This window comes from Schistocerca nitens, chromosome 4 (assembly GCF_023898315.1).
Source record: "Schistocerca nitens isolate TAMUIC-IGC-003100 chromosome 4, iqSchNite1.1, whole genome shotgun sequence".
NCBI classification, from domain to species: Eukaryota; Metazoa; Arthropoda; class Insecta; order Orthoptera; family Acrididae; genus Schistocerca; species Schistocerca nitens.
Genome location: NC_064617.1, coordinates 197,662,660 through 197,675,613, shown reverse-complemented (window position 1 = coordinate 197,675,613; position 12,954 = coordinate 197,662,660). Strand labels below are relative to the sequence as shown.

At 38.2% G+C, this 12,954-nt stretch overlaps 2 protein-coding genes across 2 annotated transcripts in view; both read left to right on the top strand.

Annotated features, from left to right (window-relative positions):
• Positions 1-6,615, top strand: part of LOC126253157 (uncharacterized) — a 215,773-nt gene extending 209,158 nt beyond the window's left edge. Inside the window, exon 5 of the mRNA XM_049954315.1 lies at positions 6,584-6,615. Within this exon, the coding sequence (XP_049810272.1) occupies positions 6,584-6,606 (23 nt within the window). The 3' untranslated portion in view covers positions 6,607-6,615. The remainder of the gene's footprint in view (positions 1-6,583) is intronic.
• Positions 6,616-7,231: 616 nt separating this feature from the next.
• LOC126253156 (uncharacterized) overlaps positions 7,232-12,954 on the top strand; it is a 169,627-nt gene continuing 163,904 nt past the window's right edge. Inside the window, exon 1 of the mRNA XM_049954314.1 lies at positions 7,232-7,331. The gene's annotated coding sequence lies outside the window, so the exon portion shown is untranslated. The remainder of the gene's footprint in view (positions 7,332-12,954) is intronic.

The following is a 12,954-nucleotide window of genomic DNA, read 5'->3' as shown; positions in this document are numbered from 1 at the left end:
TTCTAAGTTCTAGGGGACTGATGACCTCAGTAGTTAAGTCCCATAGTGCTCAGAGCCATTTGAACCATTTTTTCATTACTAAATTCAGTTTATAAGCATAGCAATGTATGAAGAAAGCGTAAGGGTATTTGCCTCTCACAATTAAAAAATTAAATACCTTGGGAAGTTTGGCCACTGAGCTGCAAGTCTTTTCAGTTCACTCCACACAGGTTACTTGCATGTCTTGAAGATGAAATGATGGTAACACAATACCCCATCCTAAAGTGAAGAAAATCTCCTACCCAGCCAGGAGTCCAACCCAGACCCACTGCATGGCAGTTAGATGTGCTAACTACTCAGCAAAGAGGGCAGACGCCTCTCGCAACTTTTTGTACCACATTATGGTACTCAGCCATGATGGCACAGGCACCATATGTCTGATCTACAAGTTTTCTACCACTATCAAATTCACTTATGCGGCCAAACATCGCTCCTCGCAGCTAGCAGCACTTCGATTTTCACTAAAGTATGCGTCATTTACGACGGCGGCCGAGTTTAGGTTCGTTCTGCGCATCTGACGTCACAAAACACAGTCAGCCAATGAACAGAGAACGATGTTGCCAGAGCTTGACTGCAGTGTCTTCAGTTTTAGAAACGTTCAGTCATAAATAAAGTAATTGAACAAAAGCAATGTCTTGATAGCAGACTTTCTTTTATAGAAAGTTTGGAAAAAGCATTCTTTACACCAATTGCTTCATATTCTATTAATTAATTAAACCAAACAAGCAATAAGCCTCCTAATTCTGGCGATAGCAAGGAAAGGTGTTTGTATCATTCTCACGAACTGCTTTTTCGCAATAAAGAACAGCGGTAATTGTTTCTTTCCTACTGCACTTCGACGAAACTTGAGCAATTCATAGTCATACCAACAGTGTTTATCCGTATTTTGCGTGCTAGTCTAAAGTCCTTAGGAAGTTCCAATGAATGACAAGTTGCGTTAGCGTAATGGTTCAAGTGTATGGCTGCTAAGTGAAAGGCTCTGAGTTCAAACCTTCTTTGGTGCTTATTGTTTTTTTTTATTTTAAAACAATATCGAAGTGTCTTACTTCACGAATTTTATTCGTTTCAATGTAATTTTTTGAAATTTCTAGTGGCAACTAAAATCGACCATACAGAAATTATATGCTATGGACTTTTACCTCTGCAATCTCTTCAAAATTTCGTGCAATGGCTTACTACATCTAATGCTGCACAATAACTGCGTTGAACGTCGAAACAAAATTGTCATTTATGGGGGAAAGGTATCAGTCTAGAAGATGTGTAAAAATCAATTTATTGAGCCAAATAGATTTTGTGAAAGCGAATGATAAAGTGTGTCAAAGCAGTCGAAACACAATGTGTCTGCACAGGCGAGTAGTGCAGTGATGACAAAATCGCGCACAGCGCGGAATGCGGGCAGCACGTCTCTGAAGCAGCGAAAGGGTTAATGCGGCCGTGGTGGCTTTACTGTATAAACTGCGCGCTCCCCTCCCCCCTCCAACAAAAGTTTGCATACTATACTATGGCGCTGCTCCCCTTGGCGCGTACAACTGGCAACGCAGCAATCTCCCGCGTCTGGGCGGGCATGCGCGAACCGCCAAGATAAAAGAATTGAACTATAACATCAACAAATCCCAAAAATCTCTCCTACACTTCACCAGTGAATAATACCTGTCGCAGAACAATTGAAAGTAGGAACTACCGTGTCATCCATAATAAACCCTACAACAAATGGCGTTTCTATTAGTTCTTTTGAAATATCTTTATGAATGACTTCAGCAATGGAATCGATGAGGTCATTCTGTATATCACATGAAATATCTTGATAAACAGTTGAAGTCTGCAAATGATTTGACAAACATTCGTGTTTTTGTGTCATTAATTGTAACAGTTCAACATAATTGCTCTGATTATCACTGCCCTCTGTTTGATCGTATCCTTCTGAATATTTATGTCCAAGCATTGTTCAAAGAAAAATCTGTCCTTGTACTGCCAAATTTAATGAGTTATCCATACAGATGCTAAATATAATCCTTGAATTCTCGTGCTATTTCCTTAAGTTGCTGGACTTGTTCTTGTCACTCGCGCCATTTTTTGCCCACAACACATTGGAAGAAAACAAAACACATGGCCAACAGAGCAATTTTTAGCTTCTTGAAAATGTCTGGCATTAATTTCAGTTACTGTATTTAAATGTGGAAGATGTGGTGTAGGTCATACCTGTTTGACCACGTTACTTTTCCCCTCAAAACTAAGCCCTCCAAATGGATGCACCCACAGATTTTTCCAGTACACTGATATGTTTGTATCTTTTGAGGAGCCCGCTACTTCGTCCATATTGCTTCAGCAACCCCTCTTCACACTTATGTAGAAACTCGTTTTAAAATAATTAAAAAATATACCTGTTCACTAAAACTACATGTGAATAAAAATATGTACCAATACGTTATTAAACACTGAAGTATGTATCGTGATTTATATCTGAACACTTTCAGCACTGTAGCACGTGAAAAAATAATCCACGTTTGTGTAGAAGGCGCCACACGATTATCAACTGCCTTTAACTGCTGCACAACCCCCCCCCCCCCCTCCTCTTTGTTTAGCAGAAGTGAGGAAGGGGATGGACCTTGCAATGGGATGCGTGTGCACCGTTAATCGCTGTTGCTGAGAAGTTACAGGAGTGTAGCATGTAGCTGACGAGCCCATGTGGCTTTCAAAATTGGCGCTTTTAACATCTTAAATGCCCGTGGATTAGTAGTGTGTTTGGCAAGTATGAACAGCCCCGGATCTACGATATTTCGGAACCGGGGCAAAAATTTGATAGTGCCGCACCCCCCGCCACCCATTGAGCGTTTGAGATAGGATGTCAAAAATTTTAAATAATCGATTTTTCAAAAATATGATCATTTTATAGCTCACATCTTTCTGAAGAGTATGATACAGAAAACACATATGTTCCAGGAAATGTAAGACATGTGTGTGCCAAAGTGTAGTGCAACACCTCTTCACACAGCATTCTATCCCATGTCACTGTATTTTACTCTGTGGTATTCCAACGTGTACATTTTGTAAAGGAAGCCATCAAACCTATATTCAGGACAAAGGAAATTAAATTTGGTAAATTAAAATGTCCTTTGGTGCCTCTCCTGCTTTCAGTCGACAAGTTGGACATCCTATGCCTCTTTCTTTTTATTTATTTATTTTTTCTTTTTAACTCACAATTAATGCTGTGTGGCATTATTTGTGACTGGGAGAATAAGACCTCTTCAGAAAATTTGCTCTCTTTACTGCCTATTAGCTAATAACTTTCTCTTTTATGTGACATAAAACTAAATGCAGGAAACATAAAACCATTAAAGACATGAGACAAGCAAGAAAGTACAAATTTTTTCAAAACTTAAGGTCTCAGCATTTTCTGTCTCTCTAATCATGTTACAGCTATACAGGACGTCCTTTCCTTTCTGCAAAAGTATCTATTACCTCATCAACATTCGTCAATCGTTTTACTATGCCAAAAATCAAAATTTCGATGTCTAATACTGAAAAAGCTGTTAATACGAAAAGTGCCCAAGACTGGTGTGGTTTCTCAATTTCATTACATCTATTTGATTATGGTCTGATAGATAAAACAAAACAGTCCTTTGTAATATTGGAAGAATTGTAGCACACGCCAAATAAGCGTGATTGTTTTGGCACAACTGATCATTTTTATGTACCTCATCTACACAAATTACACAACAGAACACAATTCACTTAGTACCAATATCGAATGCCTATTATGCCTACTACAAGCAAAAAGTTGTTTTATATTAGAAAATTGTTTCACATTTCATTCATATGCTCGGTTCTCAAGCATGAGATCGAAAAGCAGTAGCACGAAACTTTCATATAAATTTGGAGTCATCGTATTCTGCCATATAATTTGTGTCGTGTCCCCGATTCTTCTCCTCACTCGTTCTAACAAACAATCTTGTCTGTCTAACTATTCCTGTCATTGTCAAAACTTATCTTCTGGTTAACTTCACTAATCCTGTCAGAATCACAAATAAAATTACCCCGTATTTATTCTCCGCTTAGGCATTACTACGTGTTCGTACAACGCGTTTTCCGCTCTGTTCCGAGAATAGAACTTGAAGCAGCTGCTAACCCAGGACTGTACAACTGGTAGTGAAGCGATCTCGCAAAAAATTTTCTGTCAAAATTTCATTTTCTTGGATACAAAGAGAAGATAATATGTAGGCTAATCTTTCTTATCTGTTATTCCTGTTAGTCGTTTATTTCCATTCTAGTAATCTGAATCTATGGATTTCGCTAATAACTATAACAACGCTGATCATTCACACACCCAATCAACCACATAAACTAACAGCTATTGGCATTCATACGTTCAGGTTCATTTGGCTCACCTCCTATAGCCCATCCCCGTCCCTTTTTGCCTGTGGGGACATTTTTTTTTTTTCTAGATGCAATGGGGATTTCCCTGGCAGCGACATCACATACATTTCGCATTCAAAAATCAACTTATGATTCCTTCAGAAATCAACTTAGAATGTGTTCGAAAATGCTCGAAAACCTGTTGGGATGTGTTTCAAAATATATGAACAATCGATAGACCAACGTGCCCTTGATGCTACGCCCTTTAAAACAAGGCTTCTTTTTCTTCGAGAATGTGAATTTGGTGCAACCTTTTTGTCGCCCCCTAGATCCGGGTTTGAGATTGAAGCATAGCCACAACTGAAATTGTTGAAAAAATGCACTGATGGAAAAAATTGCAACATCAAGAAGTAGTTGTGTGACATAAATGAATGTTTTTAGGCATGTTTCTACATCTGAAAGATGTTGTCTATTCACAGTTTGTGCCATTCGCGTAAGAGTGGCGTTAGTAGCACCACTATGAGGACACAAATCAGTTTTGCTTTAAATACGTGCAGCAACGGCCGTGAGCGTTAGTTACCTTTGAAATTCGACACGGCGAGTTGATGTTAGGAATGGTTTTAATGCTAGGAAGATGTCATTATCAACACCTCACTGAGATTTAACGAGGTTGTGTAAAAGGGGCACAAGAGACTGCAATATTGTGAAAAGGTTGGCAGGAATGTAGACAGTGTACATTATTGCTGGCGGTGGTGGTCACGAGAATGTATGATCGCAAGAATACTTGGTTCAGACAGCCATTTGGCAGTACCGAAAGGAAAGACCATCATGTTTAGTGTATGACACTGTCGCATCATAATGCATCTGCAGCAGCAATTTGAGCAGCAGTTGGCACAACCGTGACACAACAAACGCTTGCAAAGCAGTTACTTCAAGGGCAGCTCAGAGAGAGACTTCCTGTAGTGTGGATTCTACTGACCCAAAACTGCCGCCATTGGCAACTTCAGTGGTGACAAGCGAGAGCTCAGCGGAAGACAGGGTGGAAATGTGTTGTGCTTTCTGATGAAAGTTGGTCCTGCCTCGGTGCCAGTGATGGCTCTATGTTGGTTAGGAGGAGGCCAATTGAGGATATGCAACCAATCTGTCTGTATGCTAGACACATTGGACCTACACCTGGAGTTGTGGTCTGACGTGAAATTTCGCATGACAGCAGGGGTACTTTGATGGTTATCCTGTGCACCCTCACTGCAAGACTCAACGTCAATCTGGTGATCCAATCTGTTGTGTTGCCATTCATAAACAGCATTCCAGGGGATGTTTTCCAACAGGATAACGCTCATCCACATACCACTGTTGTAACCCTACATGCTCTACAGAATGTCAACATGTTGCCTTGGCAGATTTCATCAGCAGATCTGTTTCTAATCGAACACATACGGGACAACATCGGATGACAACTCAAGCGTTATCCACAAACAGCATTAACCATCCCTTTATTGACCGACAGTCCAACAGGCATGGATCTCCAACCCACAAGCTGACATCTGGCACCTGTACTACACAATGCATAAATGTTTGCATGCTTGCATTATCGGTTACTAATGTAACAGCATCTCACTTTTACAATGACTTATCTTGCACTTACATCAACCTGTCATCTTGCAGTGTATTCCTGAAATTTCATTGCTCTACATTCATTATTTTTTGATGTTGTAATTTTTTCCCTTCAGTGTATATACCAAGACAGTTTAAATGTAAAAAAAATAGCTCTTCTGTGTAGCTATAATCGGCAATTACAGCAAATACTGACATGCCTCACCCTGCCTTCCATTTAACCAGACTTTTCATATTCAAAAAGAAATCTTCCATATAAGAAAGACAAGTCGAAGTAACGTAACAACGTGTTACCCCCAGTAACAGTTGCTTAACAGAAGCACTGCAATGTTAAAAACCATAATGTGGACTAATTTTACCCTTACTCCAATGTATGGGCTGCTTAGCGCACCAAAATAAGCTGATAGTCTGTGATGTACAGCAATGTGCTTCTTTTAGACTGAAATGTGATAGTCAACATTCATGTACTGTACGTTGTGTACCACTGATATGAACTTTCATTTTGACTCTTAGCCATTCTTGCTATCTGTTATAATTCTGATCAGATATTGCTCTAATTTTATTACTTTATTTCTAGGAACTGTGTGGCATGGGTATTGATTAGGTGTCTGACCATAATTCAAGAAACCTTGAATTATGCTCAATTTTCCCTCAGCAGTAGCATTATTTCGTGTAAATTATCACTTCTTGCACTTTTGTCAATGATTTTTTTATATGTTAAAAATGCTGTGTTGCAGTGTGGTTCAGAGGCCACAATAGCTACAGGGCTGCCTATAAGTCAGTTAAAAGGTTGTAGGAAGGCAATAGCATACCACCTGCAATGGGACCATACCTAGTAAAGTGTAATAGTGTTCAAATCAGCTTAGTGTTCAGATCAAGCATAAAGTTCATGACGACTCTATTTTAACTCAAAAGAAAGAAATGACGCATTTCACACACAAATAATTCTTTTAATGTAAACCTTTGGTTTCATTGTCTTGGTGCTTCATTCTTAGATATAATAGTTTTACTTAATTTATGTCCATAAAAAAGCCATAAAATTTATTACATTAATGTAACATTTGATAACAATTTTAAGAGTAATGACATCTGACTCAGAACACATTACTTTTCTCAAACTAAGCGCCTATAAATACTGACTGTAGTCACAGTTCCAGCAGTTTTCAAAGATAAATTATATGTTTTGTTGATTTATTTCAGAATTATCACTGGAGAGTGGATTGGTGGTAGATACATCAAATAATGGTGCTATAAACTTGTTCTGCAACCTGAAAAGTTCTTTCTACAGCGTGACTGCATGTCGTTTCATAAGACCCGGTGATAAGGTTTGTTGCAAGTTACTTTGCTTCATTTCTGTTGTTTTATTTCTCAATAAAAAATAGATGTCAGTACCATAGCAACTTTTACTGCAGTGGTGGTTATGGAACTCTTGCAGCAGTAAGTCTTACACTAATTTAATTCTCAGCATTCAGTTAAGAAACTGTTAGCTACAAAGAAGAGTGCATAAAGTCTCCTCCAGAATACCATACACTTCATGCCCGTATGACTAACTTAGACGTAGATATTCTCGGAGTTATGAACCAATTCATATCACTTAATAAAACAAGTTTTCCAATCCAGACTATGCACCAATTAGGTTTCTTTCAGAGAATGCTGATGAAACAGCTCCATACTTAAGTCATATCCAACCACTCTCTCAGGGAAAGATCTGTACCCAAAAACTGGTGAGTTTCACAGATCACACCAATATTCAAGAAAGACAATAGGAGTAATCCCTTAACCTACAGGCCGACATCATTAACATCAATATGCAGCATGATTTTGGAGCTTATATTGTTTGAACATTATGAATTTCCTTGAAGAGAGCAGTCTATTGACACATTGTCAATATGGATTTAAAAAATATTATTCTTGTGAAACACAACTAGCTCTTTACTCATATGAAGTGTTGAGTGCTATCAGCAGGGGATTTCAAACTGTTTCCAGATTTCCAGAAGGATTTTGACACTGCACCACAAAAGTGGCTTGTAATCAAATTGTGTGCTTATGGAACATCATCTCAGTTATGTGGCTGGATTCATGATTTTGTGTCAGAGAGGTCACAATTTGTAGTCATCAAATAAAACAGAAGCGATTTCTGCCATTCCCGAAGTTAGTGTTATAGGTCCTCTGATGTTTCTTATCTGCATAAACAATTTAAGAGACAATCTAAGGAGCTGCCTTAGGTTGTTTGTCGATGAATATGGTGTTTAACTTCTAGTAAAGGCATCAGAAGATCAAAACAAATTGAAAAACAGTTTAGAAAAAATACCTGTATGCTGCAAAAATTGACAGTTGTCCCTAAATAATGAATTGTGAGATCATCCACATGAGTGTGAAAAGGAATCCATTAAACTTCAGTTACATGATAAACCAATCAAATCTTAATCCCATAAATACAACTAAATGCCTAGATATTACAATTACAAACAATTTAAAATGGAAAGAACACACAGAAAATGAAGTGGGGACGGTGAATTAAAGACTGTTTTTTATTGGCAGAACACTTAGAAGATGCAACAGATCTACTAGAGACTTCTTACACTATGCTTCTTCATCCTCTTTAGGAGTACTGCTATATAGTGTGGGTTCCTCACCAGACAGGATTAGGAGTGCACCAAGAAAGTTCAACGAAGGGCAACTCATTTTGTACTATCGAACAATAGTGGAGAGAGTGTCATGGACATAGAACAGGACTTGGGGTGGACATAATTAAAACAAGGGAATTTTTCGCTGCTGTGGGATCTTCTCATGGAATTTCAGTCGCCAGTTCTCTCCTTTGAATGCAAAAATATTTTGTTGACACCAACAAATTAGGGAGAAATGATCATCATAATAAAATAAGGGAAATCAGAGTTCACATGGGAAAATGTAGGGCTTCACTTTTCCATTCACTGTTCAAGAGTGGAATAACAGAATTATTGTGAAGCTGTTCGATGAACCCTCTGCCAGGCACTTGAATGTGATGTAGATGCAGATCAGAAAACTTATGTTTGGAATACTTCAAAAATCTGCTCTAATTTCTATATTGTTGAAGCAGATAATGTATTAACTGAGAATATTGTCTGTAATAATGGATTCATTAAAGTTCTCATTGTTCATTACATCATAATATCCAAAAACACCAATAAATTTATATAACTCATCTGAAGAATCTTCTGCACCCAACATGTGGGGGGTGCTGGGGAGAGGGGGATGAGCAGTGTACTGCAGATCCATTCAAAACATTGTTGACACTGTTGGAAATATCAGAGTAAATTTTGTACACTTGTAGGTCACAATCACCAATGTGTTATTCCTAATAGTCTTTCTTAAGCACATGTTGTTTAAATTTTGCAGTAAATTTTGTCACCTGCCTCCATAGCCGAGGTTACTACTGGGCACTTGTGCGAGGGCACTCGACACAGAAATATACCATTTCAAATACTGATGATGGTAAATCTTCACTGCCAGTATGTTTCTGGCAAGTAAATGGGGTCAGAGGACTGGTGGCACAAAAGTCCTGGTCACCATCTTTTTCCAATGTCCTGGATTAAACTCCAAATCTCTCCACAGTGGCTCATGAAGTGAACACATGTGACACTTATGATGGTAGTCTGTCTGTTGGATGGGGACTCTAAGCTCAAAGGTCTCATTGTTGCTATTTGAGAGGAGTAGGCTATGTGCAAGCACTGGGTTTCATCCTCCTCCTTCCCTTTAAAATCCCGATCGGGCCATGGATTTTTCAGTCTGTATTTTAATCTATCATTCACCTTTCAATGATGTAGGAGTCACCAGAAATGGCACATGGTTCAGGTTCCACATTAAAATGTAGATCACCTTTCCTGGTTGGATAACTGGAGTTGGTTAGGGGCACACAGGCCACTGAAGTGGCACCCAATTGAAAGACCTACACCAGGCCATTATGCTGCCTGAAATTATTACTATCCATAGCAACATAAACGTAACACTGCATTGTAAAGGTATTCATCACAGTCATCCACGTGACACAGATACACACATCACCTCATAGGAGATTGAAAGAATTCATTAGCAGACCACCTCCACTAGGATATTGCATCGAACAATCCACATGACACAGATACAGACATGACAATTTGTAATAGGTCTGAGTAAGTCAATGGTAGACCACCTCAACTAGTTCAGTGCTTAGAATAGTGATGCAAGATTCCTGCATCTGTTCCCCTGCACTCTTTTGCTAAGTATGGGACTGCTTTGACTCTTTTGTTAATCCTTCAGTAAGCAGTAATTGGGGTATGCTGCAGTGTTCACTGGAGGGTATGGAAATAATACCTACTGCTATCATCGCTTCTCCCTATCTCCAACCTACAACCCAAAACACATATGGTTACTTTATGCCACAGCTCCTGACAATGATCATGAGATGAGTTCTTCCAGTTGTCACATTTACCAATTAAAATCAAAAAACTTAGCAACAATCAACACAAGCACAGAGAATGCAGAAAGCAGGCTGTAGCCAATGTAAAAACTGCTGGTAGGAGATGAGCGGTGTTGGAGAAACGAGTCCCATCAGCCTTAGGCAGTGCTGTCGCTGTATTTGTCCTGAGAGTTTCTTACTGAGCATCAGCCTGAAAGTAGAAGTAATAGATGGAAGTAACAAATGTCTAAATTATTTGTGAAATTATCTTATTGACATTCTCATTAGTAATATTGGAACTTATTGGTAAGAATTCTGTCAATTATTGCAAATATATGCAATGATTCTCAGTTTTACATTATCACAAATTTTGAAAGAAACAATCCCAGCAATGCAAAATCAGATTTACTGCTTACTGCAATGGTTACTGGAAAGTTAATATTGTTTTTGTTACACATGTACTTTACACACAACGTAACTCGGCACTTTGCACTGCAGCTTCTTGGAGGGGACGCACATATTGGAATGCCTCACATTCCAGTATCAAGTACATCGCACATACAGGGTATTTCAGCTGCTCCTACAAATGCAACCTGCAATGTTATATCTGGCCTTCAGAAACCATGCCACAAGATTTTCATCTGTTGCCCACCAAGTGCCAACTGTTCGTCCTACAGAAAAAATGAACAGGATCCTTTTGCAGGAAATATGATGCAGTTAAATGTTGTACTATGTTTTTGCTAAAGGCAGCAGTTATTGAGTTATTTGAGAAAAATATATGAAAGCTACCTACCGATGCTGCCCCATTCCCCCACACTGGTCAAGATTTCTAGTAAGTTGTTCATGGTACTCCCTCCCACCATCGTACAAAGGTTTGCAACTGCACAAAGTATTTTCCACATTCGACCTATTTTGGTCTTCATTGTCTGCCCTTATTATGCCACTGGCTAGCCGACCACTTACAAACTGTAAAATTGATGATTGTGTAAATTGTACCAACAAGTTTTGTGAATTTTGACAGAATAAAATAAACAATTGTGTTGCTTTATTCATCAGGTCTTCTGACTATAAAACTACTATGCGTGTAAGCATTAAGCTTGGATCGAATGGTCAGTGTAATTGGTTTTAGCGTAACATTTACAAAAGTTTTTCTTTTTTTTTTTCTTTTTTTTTCCACAGACATATTTAAAGACAATGCTGGTGGTACAATAACCCAGCCAGCAGAGACCAAAATAGGCTGAATATCTGTAGCAGTTCATGTAGCAGTTCATGTAGCAGTTCATGTAAATCGGGAATTTTTGTACAGCAGTAGGAGGGAGTGCCACAAACAACAAACTAGAAATCCTTATTGAAGAGGGATGTGTGTGGGGTGCATTTGAAGATAGATTTTGTACATTTTTCATGAATAACTAGTAAACCAATGCTCCAGAGAAAAAGTATTCCTCTGTGAGTCTATTAGAGAGGTGTTGATCACCAGAAGCAAAAATGTCATCAAGAAAGCTGACAATTATTTGTGTTTGGTTGAAGTGATAGACAGTCACTAACAATGTACTTAAAAGATTAACTGAGAATATCTTGTTAAATATTAAGCTCAAAGACATTATAAAACCATGGCCTAGACAGATTAAATAGATAAACATCAAGTAAATTAGTAAAGATCCATCTTACTTTAATTGTACCATTCAGAGAGTGTATATAGAAAACTTGGGAACTGTTCATTACGTATATTATGATTCGTATCCAGAATCCCATATGTCACAAAAACACACTCCTAAACCCTTGCTACAAAACAGTCTATATGGAAACTGCTGGAGAATATGTAATAACAATTTGTGCATCTATAAGAATTGTGTGTGGACTCTGCAGAAAATTTCTGCCATCAGATCCTGGTGAAAGACCTGTCATAATTTGTTAGAAACCTTCCATTCAGTTTCTTGTGTATCAGGCTAGAGTTGAAACTGCAAATAGCTGATAGTACACAGAAATATCAAATTCTGCATTTTAAAATGTGTTTACACATCAGGACACTACCATGAAATATTTCGCCATTCCACAGACTAAAAAATGAAAGATACTCATTTTATTAAGGTTTCAAGCTCCTCTTTTTGTTCTTCCATGTTTGTGATTTAAAAACTAGGTAGTTTTGGAAATCAGTTTATTTTTATATTTACCCAAACATGTTTTGACACCAATGTGTCATCTTCTGTAGGTCAAATTTTGTATTCCTGTAAAGTACAATATCACATTTGTAATATTTTAACTGCTGTAGGCCTAAGAAATACAATATTTGCAATTTGCTTTGCTTTGTTTTGTTTAGACACTCACTTAAAATTACATCGTTAACTGAACTGTATTGTTATAAATTGGTTTTAGTGCTCATTTTTTGTCATTTTTGTGACAGCATGTCATCTGCAAACTAGCCATGAAGAAAATTATTGCATATTTGTGGAGAGCTGTTTCAGGGGTAGAGATTATGTACGTTTCTGTACTTACATTTTCCGTTCTGTTTCGTGTCACTGGTTGGTGTCTCA